We start from the raw sequence: 21786 nt of genomic DNA on the forward strand, positions 1-21786 counted from the left end.
GCTCATTTATTGGCCGTGAAGAAGACCTATTATGGAAAATTCACATTTTGAACATTTTTATACTGCCATAAAAGTATAAAAACAGTCCAAGTACTTAAAACTGAGCTGTTTTTTGTCATTAAGTTAATGTTTTCTTAGTATCTGGAAAATCAGCCATTTGAAAAACCTTAAGGATGTAAAAATGAAACCCGGAAATGGAGGTTTTATTAATTTACTGCAGGGCGCCCCAGCAACGGGAAAAATAACGCAGAAAAACAGTTGAAGAACAACTCTAAACCGCTCATATACCTCGTTTTTCTCGCTCTATGTGTCTGTCGTGCTACACGAAGACCCGTTGCCGTAGCAACTGACTGACAACAGCTCCACGAGTGTATCAGGACTAAACGCCAAAAAACACGAAAACATTTCCCACAAAAACAACAGAACGTTCAGGCTGTTACAATTTAATGTTTTCAGGCTTGATGTTTATTTTTCTGATGATTAATGTAATTAGTTTCGACCAACCGCTGATTCTGATTGTCTGTAAACAAGCCGTGGTTGATTTGCTAATTTAAACACCCACTCTGATCTGTCAGAGTGGGTGTTACGGTCGCGTTTTTAAAAAATTTTTTTAATTGAAATGAAACAGACCCGAATTCTGCAGCACATCTACATGTGAAGATTGTCAAAGTCAATCTAGCATAACTGACCTACGTCGCTCTCCCTTTTTTTTTAATTAAACTTTTTCCAGACCTGCAAGATGTAACATCCTTGGACCTGTTATCTAGTTGACAGTTTTTCTTCTATACATCATGTGAACATTTCAGATTTAGCATGTTATTTTGACAAATTGACAGCTAAAACCAAAGCTACTGTAGTCATTGTCAGTTAGTTTCTTTCCCTCTAGCAGGGAGCTGGACGTTTGTGACATCATGTTGCAATGTGTCTATAATTGCACATCTGTTTGCAGACATTTTTACGCGTGAGTGTAAACATTAGTTTGGGGGCGCGGCCAGCAGATAATTTGGATTTAAAGTGAGAGGACTGTAAAACAGCACATTTTGAAAAGAGATCAAAATCCTTTCAGTGTGTAGATCGTAGATGTATCGTAAACTGTTCAAGGAAGCCTAATAGGTCACCTTTAAGCTTTGGAGAAAAGATTGACAGGGGTTGGGGAAGCAAACATAAACACCTATACAGAGGCCAAATGCTGCGTCTACACAGCATAACAGGGAGGCGGTGCAATTATACACAAACACTTAAAGCAGCCAAGTGACGCTGCAAGAAACTGTGAGATAAATATTGGCAGGGCCGCACGTCTTCCTTCCCCATTAGCATAAATCATGCTTATTCATGAGGTGCCCATCTATGTAAAACAGGGATCATTCAGCAGGAGGGGGGCGTCTTGCAGGAGGCCCCTCGTCGTGTTCGACAGCGGGCCCCAAAATCAAACATGCCGCATGCACAAAGACGTTTGACAAACAGCTGCTTCCCAGTAACGATCAGCCTGTTGTTGAAGCGCCCGGAGCGAGCAGCGACTGAACAAAGCCTCACCAATCATAATCCATCACTGCTATGATGATGGAGACGCTCTCGATGTTTTCATTGGGAATGTCAAACACCAGCGCCTCGTTGTACGTGGGATTCAGCGTGTTCTTCTTAATGGAGGTCTTCCTCTTTTTAAGCCGACGCCCATCGCATATCAGGGACGCCTTCACGTACGGGTCTGGAGAGAAAAACTGGAATTAGTAGTAGAAGAAGAAGAAGACACACACGCAGGATGGAGGCACGGAGCGTGAGATAAGAGTTCGCGCGTATCTGCATCTGTCACACATGAAAGCCGGTGAGAATCGAGTCGCCGAGGCAAAGCTGGATTAGCAACACAAAGGGAGGGGAGAAGCAGAACAGGTCGGATCCCTTCGCTCAGTGACAGCAGCAGGGAATAATCACAGGCATCCGAGTTCCTCTACTGCGCGTCGGTATCTTCTGATGCTCTTAAATCATGCTGAGATCAATGGGGCAATAATAACAGCATGTAGGCGTAATGTGTTGCTGTGTGCAACAAAAAAAAATAAAAAATTGCTTCCATCTCATGCATTATTTAGTTTCTAATCCTTATTATACCATTTGTTACCTTTCTCTAGACATGGTTTCAGATTGTGCAGCATTAAGCAAATCTGGCAACAACATTGAGGGTTTAAATTTGGTGGCTTGCAAAAGTATTCACACCCCTTGATTTTCTCTTGTTACAATGACAACCTTCAATTAGATTTAGATTTTATATTGTATATAACATTTCTGTAAGTAGATTTGGATTTAGAAGTTGTAGTTTTGTCCTAATCTTTTCTTGAAATGTGGTTTGGAGACCACAAAAAAATCAGTCCAGGGTCTGGAAATGGCCCTCGGGCCACACTTTGAACACCCTTGGTTTAATCAACTTTTAAGTGATTAGTGTGAATCTGTGTCATATCGACTCAGATTCCCTTTCTGCATCTTAACCTTTTCCACCTTTTCCAAAACTTAAAGATTTTCTAGAGAATACATGGAAATTTCTGAGCTCCAAAATGTCAAAAAAATTGTTAGAAAAAAACTCAGAAACTCAGAGTCATCTAAAAAATTTTCAACAATAAACAAGGAAATTTTGGAATTTGAAAAGTCTAAAATATTTGACTTTTTTCCCCAACAGTCAAAATTTAAAATTTTTTAAACTTAGAAATTTTTCCAACAGTCAAAATCACTTTTCAAACTGAACATTTCCACATGTTGAAAAATTTCGGCTTTTCAAACTTAGAAAAATTCCAACAGTCGAAAGTTTCTGACTTTCGAATCTCACGTTTTTTCTAGAACATTTCAGAGATTAATCAAAAAACTTCTGAGTTTTTTGGTGGACATTTACTCTTTCATATTATTTACAACGACCCTAATGAGCTGTTGCCCTGCACTTCTTTTACCCAAAGAGATTCTTCATTTCTTCAATAATTCCATCTAATCTGTGTTTCAGCTGTTTTGCCCTAAACGAGGGGCAGAAATTTTACCCGCTTGATGTGCAAACTTTGACAGAACAATGCCCCCTACTGGCTTGCAGCTGTAACTGCAAAATATCGACTCAGTGGAGCTGAATACAAATGCAAGCCACACTTTTAAGATTTCCATTTGTAAAAGAAAATAAATACTTAAAATATTCCTTTCACTTTGTAATCCTGTATAGTTTTCCTTTGTGTATCAGATATATTTCCAACCAAACTTAAACAGAATCACAGAAGACAGTGGGAGTTTGCTGTAGACTTAATGACTAGTGTCTAAATGAAATTGTAACGTATCATTGAATTAGATTATTAAAATCTGATGAGGCTCCAAATGCTTCTATATTACCACTTCATGGAGAAAGCTTTGTACAAAAGCAGGAGTTTTTAGAGGAAGCCGCTTCCTGTAAATGTGTTGATGACCTCATGATGTGCGATTTGTTCACCTGAGAAACCCGTCAGGTCCATGGCTTTGAGGTTGGTGGCCTTGATGACTGTAGCGGTGAGTCTGCCTGCGGTGGGCAGGTAACACAGCGAGAAATTAAGCTCCCCGAGATCAGCCTTCTCCTGCAGACAGACACACGAACAGGGATCAGAAAGAAGGCGGAGACGCTCTGGTCCGAGCAGATTCAGCTGGAAAAAACACCGACAGACACACAGATCTCAACCTGAACACAGATCAGCTGGATGGGATTCGGCTAACATGCTGTTGCTTGAGATGCAAGTTGATTGATCTAATTGATTGATTTTCATAAGCGGACATTTTCTGAAAAACCTGAGTTTCCACTTGTATCACGTACGGCTGGATAACAAATCGATAATAATATATATCCCCATATACACGTGATCAATAAAGTGGTAAATATAGGTAAATACAAATATATCCATAAGCAATATAACATTTACATAAAAATATGTACATAAGTGTGCTATTGAACTAAATATAAAATAAATACATATGTAAATTAATAAATAAAACAACAAGAATGCACATGGAAAAATATTAACTTATAAACAAATCTATAAATAAATGAGCAGTATAATACAGCTGAAAAAATATTCAATATTCAATTTATAGGATGTTCACTGAACTTTGATCCAGATCCGTCCAGCATTCTGGGAAATTTAGGCTTCAGCTGATCAACCTCTAACTGCTAGCTAAGCTACGTTGGTGGAATCTACTAACTCACTCATTCTTCGGTTACCTAGCAACAACTTGTTTCAAGTTCCGCCCAGGTTTGGTTACCTAGCAACAACCCGTTGAGCAGTTTCAGGTTTCCCCGCTGAGGCTCATTGGTGATTAAAAATAAAAAATCAACAACGTGGAACGGAAACAGGATAAAACAGGAAAGATCACACCTCCAATTTGGCACTATTTTAGGAATTCAAAACAAAAAATAATCAATGATTATTGATATTGACTAATATGAGACAATTATGGTGAGATACCATTTCAGCCATATCATTCAGCCCTAGTAATAAGAGGACCGACCATCACATAAAGATGCAGAATTTAAAAAACATTTATATTTTAACAGTTTTTTTTCAGCTGTGTTAAATACTGACTGCATAAACAAATAATTGTGTTTTTCTCACATTATTAAACTTATTCATATTAATGAAATATAACAAAATAAATAACAATATTTTAATTTTATTTTTATATATGTTTCAAATAAAATAAAATAATTTTAATTAATTTTAAATAAATTTGAATAATTATGTGTATTATTTGTATAACATAATTTTAAATAAATAGAACAAAAACCTATTAGGTTGCTAAATAGAAAATTAAAAGATGAAAATATGTGAAATAAAATTACAGGGATAACATCATAATATAAAGAGAATAAATTTGTACGAGACTAAAATCAAAATAAGAGAAATATAGTATTTAGAGAATAACACCAATATTTTGAAAATTAAGTCAAAATAATACCAGAAACAGTCGTAATATTCTCAGAATAAAGTCGTAATATGAGGACCGTTTCTCTTTCCTGTTCTGAGATATGGCCGCCATCTTTGTTTCTGTATCAACTGGCTCTGCGTAACGATAACCAGGGATGCCCTCTGCTGGTTGGAGGAAAAACTACAACACTAATATAAGGCGTAAGCAGAAGTTATTAGTTAAACGATTAGAATTAATTTTAATCTAATAACTTATTAATTGACAATCAATTGTAAGATTTGTATTTTTTATCTTCCTTGCCTTTTTCCATCAAAATCACTGCTATTCAGGTCAGAGTCGCACTCATCAACACTTCCCCAAGTGAAGCACTGATATGCACTGATGCTTTAAACTTATTTAATAAATTAGACCCTGGTGCCAACATTTTTAAAGCTCTGCTCCGTCTAATTTGCTAATAGCCTTACATGAATATTTCATATAAATCAAGTTGGACATAAACCAACATGAAGTTTGGATTCGGCCTGATTTTTCACACGACCAGAGTTTGAATCCTGCAGGCAGACTGTTTTCCATACGGACCGCTCCTCTGAGAGCAGAACCCAGACTGGATTTACCGTCGAAATCTGAGCATGTCACCGTTCCGACTGGATCCAGAACCACCCAGCTGAATCAGAGGAACAGGAAGCAGTTCAGCACTTTGACCAGACGAGATCGGAGGTCCAGTTAAAGCCTCGGTGTCTTAATGCTGGGAGAGGAGAGGCGACTTGTTTGCCTTACATAAATATATCGAGTTTTAGTCTGTTGAACTATTGATGTCAGCTGGCTGCGAGTGAATCTAATATTTTGAAAATAACTTTCCTGAATGAGGATTTTAGACTGGAAATGCAAATTATGTGGATTTCTAACTCAAAGAAATCATATAAAACAAACAGCTGGATCAGGGTATTTACTGCGGCAGCTGCTGTTTATTAAAGTATTTAACTGGATTAATTAAACTACATTAAGTTGTCTATAAAGTTTAAATTATTTCAGTGCAGATTCAAAACGTATTTCATCTCCAGGCAACAAACCGTAATCCGATGGTGGATCCTCGTGTAGCCCAGTGATAAACTGAGGTTATGGTAGTTACTATTTGTTAAGGTTAATTTTACATAGTTCAAAATAAGATACAAGTATATTAAAAGTAAATTACTGTTTACTCAAACATACATTGGTGAACAACTAAGTGTTTAGTATTCTTCTTTCTGAAAGAAATACATTGGTATTTTCCTTCACCTTAATAGTTGAATAATATAAAGGTCACTATTGAGTAATTATCTTATTTGATGATGAAAACTATTGTTTGTTAGTGAGCTATTGTGTAAATATTGTAACTGAAAGAAGCAGTGTGACGTAAGCTGCACTGCGCATTCTCTGATCTCACCATTTTCATTGGCAGTGGGGACAGTTTGTCCAGTGCGGGATGGGGATTGGTGGAGAGGAGGAGAGGGCGGGAGCAAGGGAGAGAGGGGTAAGGGTGGAGAACGGAGGCGGACGAGAAAAAAAAAAAAACAATAACAAAAGAGGAATAAATAAGAAAGAGAAGAGAGACGAGAAGGAGAGACAAAGGGACAACAGGACGAAAGAGCACGGAAGTCGGGAGAAGTTGAAGGAGTTCAGTTGACGCTGGAGGGACGAGCCAGGAGGGGGCCGGAGCAAGTGGTCGCGACGGACTTCGGGCTAAGCTAAGTGGGCTAACGCTTTAGCGCCACGGTCCTGCGGCAGCCGTTGAGCCGCGGCGGAGTTGAGAGGAGGGAGGCATCTCAGCGTTTCCTATGTTTTCCCCGAATTGCACCGCTCTCAAATTGTTTCTTTCATTCATCCTCCCTCTGGGATTTCAACGTCTACTCCTCGTTGGTCACAGGCCTGCACCGTTGGGTTTTCTCGGGTTTTTCCCATTTCTCCACCACCATTTGAAGGTCGTGAGTAGAACTGACTGTTCAGGACGATATATTAGCTTGGACATTGCTTGTGAACATTAAGTGTTTAGTGGGCCCGCCTTATGTGTTGCCTAATGTGAAAAGTATATGTTGTTTTCCATTTTTTTTTGTGTTGTTTTCCTAAAACTTAAAAGTATTCACAGCTTACAGTTCAATGGTGATTAACAGTGAGGGTTCCCTGTCACCGTAGTTAATAAAGTGAAGCTGAGTGATTTGGCCTGAATTTCTATTTCTCTGGGTCATATTTGTTACAAACCAGGTCCGTGGTATTACTTACATAATGGGGTACCTCATTGATGTCGAACCCAAGCACCCACCATTTTAGTTTTTTCTCATAGAGTGGTTTAAGGTGCTACATAAAGTGGTGGCCCGTACGGGGAAATGTAAAAATAAATAAATAAATAAACTAAAATAAAATATTTCTAGTCTGACCCAGAGAAAAAAAAAAAAAAAAAACTAGTTTAAACTTGCTCAGTTTGCTTAACCTAACCTAACTAAGCACTAATCCTATAGAGAACTATAGTAAAGGTCATGGGGATGGCTCAGTTGAGGCACTGGTGTAAGGGCGAAGGTATTGACCCAGAGTATGCCATATTGGTTAAGAATGTCCCAGAAGAGGTAGAGGTGAATGCCATTGAAGAAACTCTGCAGTCAATCAAAGCACTTGGTCGGGTTAAAGTGAGAGGCAGGATGTATGATCCGCAGACTCAACGTTTAACTGTGCTGTGTGAGTGTAGGCAGAAAGTCAATGCAAAAGCCTGTCCACTGGATGTCTTGCCAGAGGGCTCAGATGAGCCATGGAGAATCTTTGGACCTTCTGAAGAGGAAAATGAACCACAGAACTTTGGAAGTGGATGTAACCCATTTGTTGACTCGGGTCAAGACTCCCCATTTAGAACATCCACCCCTGAAGCCATTATAAGAGCAGTTGGTGAAGTCCTTCAAATGGCAAATCCTCGTTCAAGCAGTGAGGGAAGCCCTTACCGACGTCTACGCACTTTCTCTGGAGTGCAACCCACTCCTCCAGGGGAGGAGACATTGGAGAACTGGATTGAACAAGCCAGGCTTATGATAGAAGAGTCTGATCGACCTGAGAGAGAAATGAAAATGAGAGTTATGGAAAGTGTGAAGGGTCCAGCTCTGGAAATATTGCAGGCCGTTCGATTCAACAACCATGATGCAACCGCTATGGAGTACCTCGACATATTGGAGAGCACGTTTGGCACGCCTGAAACTGGAGAAGACCTGTACTTCACATTCAGACAGCTATGTCAGCAACCGAATGAGAAGCTCTCTGAATTTCTGAGGCGCATGGAGCGAGTTCTCAATAAAGTTGTTAAAAAGGGTGGCCTGCAGTCAGCTACCGCCAACCAAGCACGTATTGATCAGCTCATTAAAGGTGGCACTCGATCAGATCTAATGATGTTAAATCTTCGACTGAGAGAACGCCGGCAAAATCCCCCTCCATTTCTACAGTTGTTGAATGAAATACGGCATGAAGAGGAACACGAAGCTTCCCGTCGTAGATTACAACCTCCCAAAGCTGTGTATGCTAAAAGTACCATTGCAGTGCCAGACAAAGAGGTGATGGATCTGAAAGCCGAAATACAAGGGCTCCGCACGCAAGTGAGTGAATTAACTATCTCATCATTCACGGCAAGCACTGCTGCTGCCACTTCTGAGCTAACAGTCAACCCACCGAAAGTGACAGTAGAAGATAAAAGCATGCAAGCTTTGAGAGAAGAAGTTAGAGAGCTCCGAGAGCAAGTTTCTGTTATGTCTCTTCGACCCAGTTACCGCTCCACTACAATGTCACATCACGATGAAGTCAAGTCAAATTCAGTATCCCAAAGACCTTTCACACCAAGGGACTCGAGTGATTTTTTCTGCTACCGGTGTGGGGAGGATGGGCATTTGGCAACTAAATGCACAGCCCCAGAGAACTACCCTAAAGTAATACAAAAGTTGATACAGGTGCAAAGAAAACAAAGAACAAACCAGAAACAAAACAGCAACACAAGAACAAAACCTACCAATGTGGATGTAAAGAGAAGCGCTATCATGGTAGAGACCAGTGGCTTACCAGAGGGACTAATTGGACCTCCTTCCCTTGCCGAAGTGAAAATCAATGGCAAGATTTGCACTGCTCTGATGGACAGTGGGTCCCAAATAACCATCATCTTTGACAGCTTTTACGCAGAACACTTGTCACATGTCCCACTCCACCCGGTTACTGGTCTATCCATATGGGGCCTCAGTGAATCAAAGAGTGGTTACCCATACAAAGGATACATCCACATTGATCTGGAGCTCCCTAGGCAGTCCAAGTCTGAAAAAATCAAGTCAGTTCCGGTTCTGGCTTTAGTGTGTCCTGACCCACGTTGTTCTGAGACCGTACCAGTCTTGGTCGGCACAAATGTCAAAGGGATTCAGCCTATCAACTTGAACCCAGAAGTGAAAGGCTCAGAGCAAGTCCACTCAGCCAGAGTCCAAGTGCAGGAACAAATTTCTTTACCTGCCCATAAACCACAGCTTGCAAAAGATATTAAAGACTTACCTGTGGCTGATGTAAAGTGGACAGGGCCAGGCCCACTAATCATTCCTGCTGGCACAGAACACATTGCCATTTGTAAAGTCAAAGAGAATAAAACAGTAGGAGACAGCATACTAATAACTGAACGTGCTGCCTCACCTGCTCTTCCACCAAGTGTATTGGTCCAGCCCACGGTACTGTTCTCTAAGATGCTAGATAAGAACAGCTTCCTGGTGCTGCTGAGAAATGAGTCCTTAAAGCAAACAGCTATTCCATTGGGCACCATTATTGCTCACCTGTATGTAGTTGACATGGTGATGGATGCCCCAGGAAGGAAGGTCAATGCTGTTCCACCCATTGACCCTTCTTTGTTCCATTTTGGAGATATCTCAATCAGCAGAGAATGGAAAGAACGACTACAGCACCAGCTGTCACAGCATTCCAATGTGTTTTCCACTGATGAATGGGATGTAGGTTTGGCCAAGGGTGTGGAACATCATATCCGTCTGACTGACAGTACACCCTTCCGGGAGCGTTCCCGCCGCATAGCTCCCGCCGATTTAGATGACCTCAGGCGCCATCTTCAAGGGCTGATTGCAGCAGGCATCATAAAGGAATCAAGAAGCCCCTACGCCTCACCCATTGTCCTTGCCCGGAAAAAGAATGGTCAACTGCGGATGTGTGTCGACTATAGAACCTTGAATCGCAGAACCACCCCAGATCAGTACACTGTGCCCCGGATCAACGATGCCTTAGACTGTCTGACGGGCAGTAAGTGGTTTTCTGTCTTAGACCTCCGCAGCGGCTACTATCAGATCCCTATGGCTGAAGAGGACAAGGAAAAGACAGCCTTTATATGTCCTCTGGGGTTCTATCAGTTTGAACGGATGCCGCAGGGGATAACAGGGGCTCCTGCGACATTCCAAAGGCTGATGGAGAAAGCGGTAGGAGATATGCATCTGCTGGAGGTCATAGTGTACCTGGACGATTTGATTGTGTTTGGCAGAACCCTTGAGGAGCATGAAGAGAGGCTGCTTAAGGTCATAGCACGCCTTGAGGAGGCTGGACTAAAGCTGTCCCTTGACAAGTGTCAGTTTTGTTGTTCACAAGTTACCTATGTTGGCCATATTGTCTCTGAGCATGGCATTGCTACTGACCCCAAAAAGGTGGAAGCTGTAACCCGGTGGAAGCAGCCAACCGATCTCTCCTCTCTGCAGTCGTTCCTTGGATTTTGTGGCTACTATCGGCGATTCATAAAGAACTATTCCATCATCGTCCGACCTCTTACGGAACTATGCAAAGGCTATCCCCCCACCCAAAAGAGGAGTAAATCTAGTCAGGGGACATGCAAAACCTACTACAAGGTTAACGAGCCTTTTGGCAGTCGATGGGATCAGTCGTGCAGTGAGGCTTTTCACCAGATCATTCACTGCCTCACAAATGCACCGGTACTGGCGTTTGCCGACCCAACCAAACCCTATACCCTCCACATAGACGCCAGTTTGCATGGCCTGGGTGCAGTTCTGAATCAAGAATACCCTGAAGGATTGAGGCCTGTGGCTTTTGCTAGCCGGAAGCTGAGTGCATCTGAAAAAAACTATCCGGTGCACCAGCTTGAGTTTTTGGCTCTAAAGTGGGCTGTAGTTGACAAATTCCATGACTATTTGTATGGAGCTCAGTTTAAAGTGCAAACGGATAACAATCCGTTGACATATATTCTTACAACAGCCAGGCTCAATGCCACTGGTCATCGATGGCTTTCTGCCCTTTCAACATACAATTTCACATTGCAGTATAGGTTAGGGGCTCACAACATCGACGCTGATGCGCTATCACGAAACCCCTTACCAGCAGAAGATAAAGACTGGCAAACTATGCCGCCTGAAAGCGTCAAAACACTGTGTAAGCAGGTCAACTCACAGAAAGTTTGCGATGAGACAATCACAATAGCAGAGTCTCTAGGGATCTCCCCTGATGGCATACCTGTCTGCTACGCTTATCCAGTCCACCTCGATCTGGGTTGCTTGATGCGACTTAGCCACAACGACATCATCCAAGCACAGGATGCAGACCCAGCAATCGCTCCCATCAAGCGGTCACTTTGCCAGGGTATACCATTCTCACCAGGGGATAACACTATGGCTAATTTGCTAAACAGGGAGGTGAGTAGACTGGTCATCAAAGATGGTTTGCTCTACAGAAAAGTTAAGAGACCCTCCGACATGGAAATTTATCAGATAGTGCTCCCTAAAGAACATGTCTCCATGGTGTTAAAATCCCTCCATGATGAGTCTGGGCATCTGGGAGTGGAGAAAACTGTCGGACTCATCCGTGACAGGTTCTATTGGCCCAAGATGGGAGCTGAGGTTGAGCAATATGTAAGAAACTGTGGAAGATGCGTCACTCGTAAAGCACTTCCACAGCGAGCTGCTCCCTTAAAACAGATAACTAGTCAAGGCCCTCTTGACCTTGTGTGCATTGATTTTTTGTCACTTGAGTCGGACTCACAGGGGTTTTCCAACATCTTAGTAGTGACAGATCATTTTACACGATATGCCCAAGCTTTCCCAGCTAAGGACCAAACAGCTGCCACGGTGGCAAAGATCCTTTGTGAGCGTTACTTTGTCCATTATGGACTCCCAGTAAGAATACATTCGGACCAAGGGAGGGATTTTGAAAGCAGACTGATCCGAGATCTCTTGAAGATGCTTGGGATTCGTAAGTCAAGAACGTCTCCCTATCATCCGCAAGGAGACCCACAGCCCGAAAGATTCAACCGTACACTTCTGTCAATGCTTGGAACCCTTGATCCAAAGCAAAAGAACAAGTGGAGTCAAAAGATAAGTCAGTTGGTTCACGCCTACAACTGCACTCAAAATGAGGCAACAGGGTACTCGCCCTACTTGTTAATGTTTGGACGAGAGGCCCGGCTACCTATAGACATATGTTTCAGTGTGTCGGATGAAAGTCAAAAGTCTGTCTCCTATCATCAGTATGTCACCAAACTGAAGAAAGATCTCGAGAGAGCTTATGACTTGGCGACAGAGACAGCTGACAAGAATCATAAACGGAACAAAGCAGCCCACGATAAGCATGTGAAAGAACAAGTTCTGGGAAAAGGGGACAGAGTTCTACTGAAAAACTTTGGTGTTGCAGGAAAACAAAAGCTGAAAGCCAAATGGAGACCCATACCCTATTTTATTGTGGATAAATTGCCCAATCTCCCAGTTTACAAGATTAAACCTGAACGAGGTGGGGGTGCAGAGAAGACGGTTCATCGGAATCACTTGTTGCCTATTGGATACCTGGTGAGACTTCCATTGGATGACAGTGGCACAGAACCACCAGAAAGATGCAGAACAAGAGCGCAACAAAAGGTGGGTGGACTCCTAAAGTCTTCCAACAATGAAGAGGAAATGTACCCAGAATCAGAGTACGAGGAAGTATTTTTACCCAAACCACAGGGTGTCGATTTGGATGGACTACTGACTCATCCAGAGTTGTCCAACAGAATATCTGGGCTCACTATCAGTGAAAGTGATAAAACAAGATCAGTCCAGGATTTGGGAGAACTGGAGGCAGTCTCTAGTACCTATTCAGACATTACTGCTATTCCTGATCCAACCCTTGATCCAGTGGAGGAAACAGACCTCTATCCACCACAGATCCCTGCTAAAAGATCACAGAGAGTTGCCCGACCTGTAGTTCGGTTGAGCTACGATGAACTCGGAAAGCCTTCTGACCGGCCGGTGACAGTCTTCAGCCATGGAGTGTTGGTGGGAAGTGGAATCTACCAAGTCCCTAGAAGCCAGTTTTGCCATACCTTCTGGTGCCACCCCATGGCCATGTGTGAAACATGTTCTAGGCCGAGTTCTTATCAAAACTGTCCTCTGTTAGTTGTCCCTCGTTAATTTTGATGGGGACATCAAAACCTTCTAGAAGGGGGAAGATGTAGCCCAGTGATAAACTGAGGTTATGGTAGTTACTATTTGTTAAGGTTAATTTTACATAGTTCAAAATAAGATACAAGTATATTAAAAGTAAATTACTGTTTACTCAAACATACATTGGTGAACAACTAAGTGTTTAGTATTCTTCTTTCTGAAAGAAATACATTGGTATTTTCCTTCACCTTAATAGTTGAATAATATAAAGGTCACTATTGAGTAATTATCTTATTTGATGATGAAAACTATTGTTTGTTAGTGAGCTATTGTGTAAATATTGTAACTGAAAGAAGCAGTGTGACGTAAGCTGCACTGCGCATTCTCTGATCTCACCATTTTCATTGGCAGTGGGGACAGTTTGTCCAGTGCGGGATGGGGATTGGTGGAGAGGAGGAGAGGGCGGGAGCAAGGGAGAGAGGGGTAAGGGTGGAGAACGGAGGCGGACGAGAAAAAAAAAAAAACAATAACAAAAGAGGAATAAATAAGAAAGAGAAGAGAGACGAGAAGGAGAGACAAAGGGACAACAGGACGAAAGAGCACGGAAGTCGGGAGAAGTTGAAGGAGTTCAGTTGACGCTGGAGGGACGAGCCAGGAGGGGGCCGGAGCAAGTGGTCGCGACGGACTTCGGGCTAAGCTAAGTGGGCTAACGCTTTAGCGCCACGGTCCTGCGGCAGCCGTTGAGCCGCGGCGGAGTTGAGAGGAGGGAGGCATCTCAGCGTTTCCTATGTTTTCCCCGAATTGCACCGCTCTCAAATTGTTTCTTTCATTCATCCTCCCTCTGGGATTTCAACGTCTACTCCTCGTTGGTCACAGGCCTGCACCGTTGGGTTTTCTCGGGTTTTTCCCATTTCTCCACCACCATTTGAAGGTCGTGAGTAGAACTGACTGTTCAGGACGATATATTAGCTTGGACATTGCTTGTGAACATTAAGTGTTTAGTGGGCCCGCCTTATGTGTTGCCTAATGTGAAAAGTATATGTTGTTTTCCATTTTTTTTTGTGTTGTTTTCCTAAAACTTAAAAGTATTCACAGCTTACAGTTCAATGGTGATTAACAGTGAGGGTTCCCTGTCACCGTAGTTAATAAAGTGAAGCTGAGTGATTTGGCCTGAATTTCTATTTCTCTGGGTCATATTTGTTACAAACCAGGTCCGTGGTATTACTTACATAATGGGGTACCTCATTGATGTCGAACCCAAGCACCCACCATTTTAGTTTTTTCTCATAGAGTGGTTTAAGGTGCTACACTCGCTTCTGCTGTAGCATTAAAACAGTTTCCACAGTAAGTATTAATGCATATTAAGGTATATTTGGTATAAGACAAACCACTGTTGGATTAAGAGACAAATAAGCAACAGTTTTATTTATAGAAGATGCGCATCATGTGATTTTAGCAGATTTTTATCTGTCATACTATTCAGGTTGATTCATTCATTCCTCACAGAAAACACAAACATAAAATGCTAGAAGCCATAAGAAGAGGGAATTCTGCATTAACTAGTTTCACCACTTTACAGTTGAGATTTACAAAATGAGCTAAATCAGACTTGAGCCTTCAGAGACATATAAAGACAATTAAAAAGTTGGTCTTCTACCACCTGAAGAACATTTCCAGGACTAAAGCACTAATGTTTCAGCAATATCTAGAGAAACTCATTCATGCATTTATCTTTAGTTGCATTAATTAATAAAACAGTCTTCACAGGTAAGCCTAGAACATCAATCCTCCAACTGCAGCTGATCCAGAATGCTGCTGCTGGAATTCTGACTAAATCCAGGAAGACAGAGCAGATCCGCACAGCTCTAAACTCCTTACTCTGCTCTCTGTTCAAATGTAGCGTCTCTCCATCAGCAAAGCCCTTTTCAGCTTTATAAAAATGTTATAACTGAACTGAAACACACTGAATTCCACAGCACATCTACATGCTAGGTTTTCAAAGTCAAGCTAGCATAGCTACTTTCGTCTCCCTCGCTATTTTTTTTAATTAAAACATTTCTTGACCTTTTATCTTGTTGTTGTAGCAGCGCTCACAATTGACAAGTAGCAAAGCACTGTTTCACTTTTTTTTACGTACATTTAAGATTTAGCTTGTTATATTGATAACTTAACAGCTAAAACCAATGGTAGTCTTCGTTAGCGAGCAGCTTTTTGCCCTCCAGCAGGGAGCTGGAGGACGGGACCTTCGCCCACGACGTCACGCTGCAACGTGTTTACAAAAGTAAACTGACTAACCAACACAACCTTTGAATCACACGGACTCTGAGCGTTTCTCGGTTCGTATCTTACCGCCGTTCCCTCCACGATGTCCCTCCAGATGGGTTTGTCCCCGCTGCCCTCGCTGAAGTCCAGCAGGTTGTCCACCACCACTTGACCTATCAGGTCGTGTCTGGAGAAGCGGTCGAAGTCGTACACGGAGAAATGCAGCTTCCTGGAATGTAGCTCGTTCAGCGGCACGCCGAACTGGAACGTCTCGTTGAACACTGGGTTTAAGGTCTTTCTGTGGACCTGAGAGACACACGGGCAAATTTAGAAAACACTCACAGGAAATACAGACATTTAAATATGGTGTAACAGATGAGAGGAGCATGCTAATTTAATTTAAGTTTTAAAAGTCTCCTTTAGAGGAATATTATCCGCTACATACTGTTCATCAAGCACTATTCTGACAGGATGCAACAGCCATAAAACTCACTACTAACCGTTTATGAATCTGAAAAGACACAATTTAAAATCTGTATTTCTCCAGAGAAAATAATTATTCCTCAGTGGAAAACTTTCCCAGCAGTGGACGCCTCAGCAAAGTCATCCCAAAGATCAGACCGAGCGACATCTACAGGTTAATCAGCATCTTAAATGTTTTTGACTGGATATTTAGAAAAAGACTGAAAAAAATTATTTTTTTTTCAAAGCACTGAAGGAGAAAGCTAAAGTTGCAGCTTTAGGAAACTCAAAAAACTTGGAACAGTAAAGATTTCATACAAACTATCTGTTTAACTGTTTAAATGACGCCCTTTGAATACTTTTTACCTTCCTTCTTTGAAAACTTTCATGTTTTTTGACTCGATTTTGATGTGTTTATGTTGTTCTGTTTGCCTTAAAAATCACATTTGGCCAATTTAAACGGCATTTATTGGTATAATTAGACCAGATTGTTGATAAAAGTGAGCATTTTTTATTGAAATCTTTAAAAAATGAGCAGCAAAAATAATAGGCTACATATAATAACTATTTAAATAAAACAGTTTAATTGCTTCAATACTTTTAACCACCTGCTATTAATAATTTTACTGCCCTCAGCAATTATGAAGTGGCCCCTCCTACTCTTATTCGTTAATAATTGCCTCTGGTCCAGACAAGTTCAGAATAGAGTCCAGACGAATGCCGGGTTCATGCTGAATAATTACACAGTAAGTTGAGAGCTGCATTGTATGGCATCAGCCCTTATTATTAAATAATCATTTTGACATTTGAGTCTTTGCATCGATTACTTTGTTTCAGTTTCAGGAGTGAGCCGAGGTTCCTCAGAGAGGAAAATCAGACACTTTTTTAAGACGGTGCATCTAAAATCCTCAAAACAGATTTCAGATAATCATCACAGATTGTACTTTAATCTCTCCAGCTAAAACACAGTAAAAAAAAAACATTTCCAACGGATTTATGCCTTTGAAAACACGTTGAGTTTTCACTTCCACTGCTGTGATGATTGATTTAAATATCCAACAAGTGTTTGCTTTGTCCTTTTCTCTCGCCGTGCCTGTGGCGAAACACAAACCTCTCCTCTTATTTTATCCAAAACATTTTGGAAACGTAAGCGGCATCGGTTTCTGCAAACCTGTTGAGATTCTGACTGAATCACAAGAGAATCAAAACTCCATCACTGGTGAAAATTGGACGTTTCTCTACATTCAGTTGTCAGTTTGTCAAAAATTTGCATTAGTTTTAGTTTAGAGTTGCTTTTGTACCACAATAAATGGAACATTGACCAACACAAAATGTAACGTTTGTTACTGGTTTCTCAAACTGGTGACTTTTCTCTTAGAGTTTTGAACTGCATTTTTGCTTAAATGTGTCATCAAAATAAATTTGATTGATTGATAATAAAAAAAATAGTCCAATAAATAGGCCGCTCACAATAATAAATTTTGTTGAACAGCAAATTGTCCCAGAAATTTATAATATTGTTTTGAGACCATTTTGAAATAATATAAAAGAAATATACTACACCCTGTCAAAGATCAATAAACTTTAAATTCAAATTAACATTTAACACTGGAGAAAAAAGAGAAGCAAGTTGAGACCAAAGCACCAAACTTTGGTAGATATAAAGACACGAGAAAAAAAAACAACAATTATGGAAATGGAAAATATTGTGCAATTACTTTATTTATTGCGGTTACAGTTTGGAGGTATATATTATAATATCTTGTTGGAAAATGACTGTTTAAAGTGAAATGTATTTACTAGTCTCTCAGAATATAATATCTTCAGTATTTTCATGGGTTAAAGTGGAATAAATGTGACAAAATGCTGGAAAAACATTTTCTAAGGAGCCTAAAAACCGCTTCATAAATTTAGACTCCATACCGACTCAGACGTCAAGTTCAGGGACCTTTTTATGTCAGAATAATTCATAAATAAGTGGCTTACCAGACAAGAAAAACAATTATTTGAAAATGTATGGGCCAAAGCACTGAAAATGAACAAGAAAAGCAGCCAAAGTTCAAAGAAAACATTAAAAGACCCCAGAGACCCTCAACTATTGATCAAAGATCATAAGAAAGTCTGGCTGCTTGGTTGGAAAGGAGATAAAGAAAAGACGGGTGACTCATGGATGAAAAGTGCGTTTAAATCTTAACCCATGGCCTGACCTTATTCCTGTGCCGGAAGGATAAAAATGAATTTCTTTATTCCGTTTTGGAGAGAGCGATCAAAACAAATCCACTGAATTGAAGAAAGAAGTTTTAAAGGGAAGGTTCTCATTTCTCTTTTTATATAACTGTGCTCAAAGCTTCTTCACCTTTTCCAGGTCAACTAAAAGCTTAAATGAGAAATAAGATTGCTGATTTCATTTGTCAAATTTTCCTGAACCCCATCTGCCTTCAAACTCCACAATTTCAATCAGTCAAGGTTTATTTTTACAGCACATTTCAGCAACAAGGCCGTTCTAAGTGCTTTACATCATAAAAACACAAAAAGCATGACATTTTTCCAAAATGTTGTCTAGTGTTTCATTAATTACGGTACAAAAGCAACTCTAAACAGACGGGTTTTGAGTCTAGATTTAAAGAAACTCAGTGTTTTGGCTGTTTTGCAATTTTCTGGAAGTTTGTTCCAAATTTGTGGTGCATAGAAGATGCTGCTATTCCTATAAATCATCAAAATCATCAAGTAAATCATCAAATGGGATAGATTTGCTGGAAAAGCCTTTGGTATAAATCTTGTCGAGGAGTAAACAGGATTTACACTCACTGCCTAGCTTCGGTTGCTAGGTAACAGGTGGAGTTCCGCCGGGGTTGCTAGGTAACAGTTCTTTGCTGGGTGAGGCGCAGTGCCTTCGTGGTTTGTGACGTTACATTCGGAAGGTTTTTGAAACGTCACATGATTTTCCAGACACCAAAATAAATTAAAACGAAGACTTTCCGCCAGAGCGCGTCTGTCAGTCCGGTTAATCAGCACCTGATGGTCGCTAAACATGCGTCTGATGGCGAAGCGGCGGCTTTTAGAAACACAAACCCCTCCGAACATCTTTTTGTGAGCCGGCGTCACAATCAGCCGGCAGGGTGTGTGATAAAAGAGGTCCAAACATGAAAGGTGTAAAATTTCAATGCTAATGAGGGTGTGATTGAAATTAAACAATCAGACACACTTCAAACAAAAAAATGGGAGCCACATTATGTAAATTACTGAAGCATTCATGCTTTTCAAAGGCTGAGGGATCTTTTGTTGCACGCGAGAGACAGCTGAACAAAAGGCGAAACCAAGAGGGAGCTTCTTCTAACGGCTACAGGTTCATCGGTGATGTTAGCTTCTGCTTTTCACTCTGTCCCACTTCTGCGACTGCTCCAGTGCTCTTCTGAAGTACTGCTGGTATTTATGGATATAACTTCACTACCATGTATCACATGTGTAAGTAGTTATGTTGACTTTCTCCACAGAGGGTAGCTTAGACAGGGGGAGGTTGATTTTCTGGAGCAAAAGGAACATTTTCTGATACAGAACATCCTGAAATGTTCCCATATATTACCTCAAGCCAGGTGGGAATTATACGACAGCTAGAGAAGATCTGACTTAATGTTTTTCCAAATATAAAAACACTTCAGTAAACAGATTTCTTGTTTTAGTTTAAAGGTAACCAATTCTTGAAAGGGGTAGGATAGATATGTGGTTTATACCAAACATGTTCATAACATTTTTGCACAAAATCATTTTTAGATCATGAGATTTTAGTCTGCTCAGTTCTGCCTCTGGTCACTTTAAATCAAAATAAGCTGCGGCTGGCCACGCCCCCAACTCAACATTTACACTCATGTGAAAATGGCTGCAAACAGATGCGCAATTATGTAACCATAGTTCCAAGTAGTTTCTGGATGGTAAGTCAACAACAAGACCCTTCTCTTTTCCAGCAGCCATTGTAAACCAAACGTCCTGGAGTTCTACTTGGGTTGCTAGGTAACGGGCAGAGTTCCGATGGGGTTGCTAGGTAACGGGGCAGCGGCTTCGGATTTGTGACATTACATTTGGGAGGTTTTTGAAACTCATCATTTTCCAGACACCAAAAAATATTAACTTATTACCAAAACAATATCTGTTGTTTTTTTTTAAGCACTTAGAATTGAGACCCAAAAATGTGCAAAATGTGAATTTTGCATAATAGTTCTATTTAATGTCTGCCTTCTGTACGGATTACAACGAACAAATTATTCTGGTGCAAGGCAGCAGAAGCTGACTAAAAGCGCATTGCACTGACACGAGTCCCCAGATCCAGTCCTCCAGAGATCCTGGAGTTATAGAAGCATCCCTTCTTCAACACACCTAATCAGGAAGTCATTCAGCTCTGCAAAGGCCTGGTAACAAGCTATTCATTTGATTCAGTGGTGCTGGAGAAGGGGTGCTTCAGAAAGCTGCAGGATGGCAGCTCTGGAGCACCCCACACTTACTGGAAATGGGTCCTATTCAGCTTCACAGTCCCTTCCTGGTGATTGGCACATAGGAAACAGAAAAGTCTGACATTTTTCCAATCAGTAAACACATCTTACCTTTAAATCCACTCTAATCTTCAGGGTTGATGTTGTTACACAAGGAACAAGACTCAAAGTTAGCTAACTACTTTTAGTATCAATGAGGTTCTAAAAATTCAAAAGTAAAAAAAAAAATCTGTGGAGCCATGTTAGTCATTCATTGGATGAGCTGGAGAGAGATGGACTTCGGTGAGTCTGCAACCTACGAGCAATGGAGTCAGGTTTACCAATTGGTATAACTGACGACTGAAGACAGTTTTCTGATGCCATTTATAGTAGAAGAAGAACTGGACAGAAATGTAGCATCAGATCTGTGGCTTAAAGCTGCTGGAAGAACGAACCATCCATCCATTTTCTAACACCCTTGTCCCTAGTGGGGTCGGGAGGTGATGGTGTCTATATCCAGCTAACATTCAAGGCGAGAGGCGGGGTCACCCTGGACAGGTCACCAGTCTGTCGCAGGGCAACAAACAAACAACCATGCACACTCACACCCACACCTAGGGAGAATTTAGAAAGACCAATTAACCTGACAGTCATGTTTTTGGACTGTGGGAGGAAGCCGGAGAACCCAGAGAGAACCCACCATGCACAGAGTTATTTTGAGTCTCAATTGCTTCTAAAAACGACCAAAGTGCTTAAAAAAACACCCGCCCGTTAATGTTTTTTGAGCTGGTTCAAAAACACCCAAAATGTAACATCACATATCAGCAGCCACTGCCCGTTGCCTAGCAACCTCAGCAGAGCTCTGCCCCATAATCTAGCAACCCAAGCTGAGCACCAGTAGGTTTGGTCAGCTGATTTTACTGCTGTACAATGGCTGCTGGAACAGACAAGTGTTTTGTTGTCGACTTACCATCTAGAAACCACTTGGTGCATTCTTGTTGGTTGTGCAGGAGGCTCTACTTATGCTTTTCAAAGATCTATGGTTGTACGTCTTTTTGCAGCCATTTCCACATGCAAGTGTAAACGTTGAGCTGTGGGGCATGGCCAGCAGAAGCTTATTTGGATTTGAAGTGACAAGACGCCATAAAACAGAATGATTTGTGTGAAATATGTAGTGAACATGTTTTGTGTAGACCATAAGCCGGTCCTAACCACCTATGGCAACCAATAGGCCCAAACAACCTCTCAGTTGTTTCCACTCTGGACACACCACAAGGGAAAAATGAGTTTCT

General features: G+C 41.2%; 1 protein-coding gene across 1 annotated transcript in view; it reads right to left on the bottom strand.

The window, feature by feature from the left end:
• syt3 (synaptotagmin III) overlaps window positions 1-21786 on the bottom strand; it is a 72964-nt gene that overhangs the window by 8180 nt on the left and 42998 nt on the right. The window contains exons 8-10 of the mRNA XM_032586809.1: window positions 15657-15875; window positions 3449-3569; window positions 1534-1705 (exon numbers count right to left, since the gene is read on the bottom strand). Coding sequence (XP_032442700.1) covers window positions 1534-1705; window positions 3449-3569; window positions 15657-15875 — 512 coding nt within the window. The remainder of the gene's footprint in view (window positions 1-1533; window positions 1706-3448; window positions 3570-15656; window positions 15876-21786) is intronic.

This window comes from Xiphophorus hellerii, chromosome 16 (genome assembly GCF_003331165.1).
Source record: "Xiphophorus hellerii strain 12219 chromosome 16, Xiphophorus_hellerii-4.1, whole genome shotgun sequence".
NCBI classification, from domain to species: domain Eukaryota; kingdom Metazoa; phylum Chordata; class Actinopteri; order Cyprinodontiformes; family Poeciliidae; genus Xiphophorus; species Xiphophorus hellerii.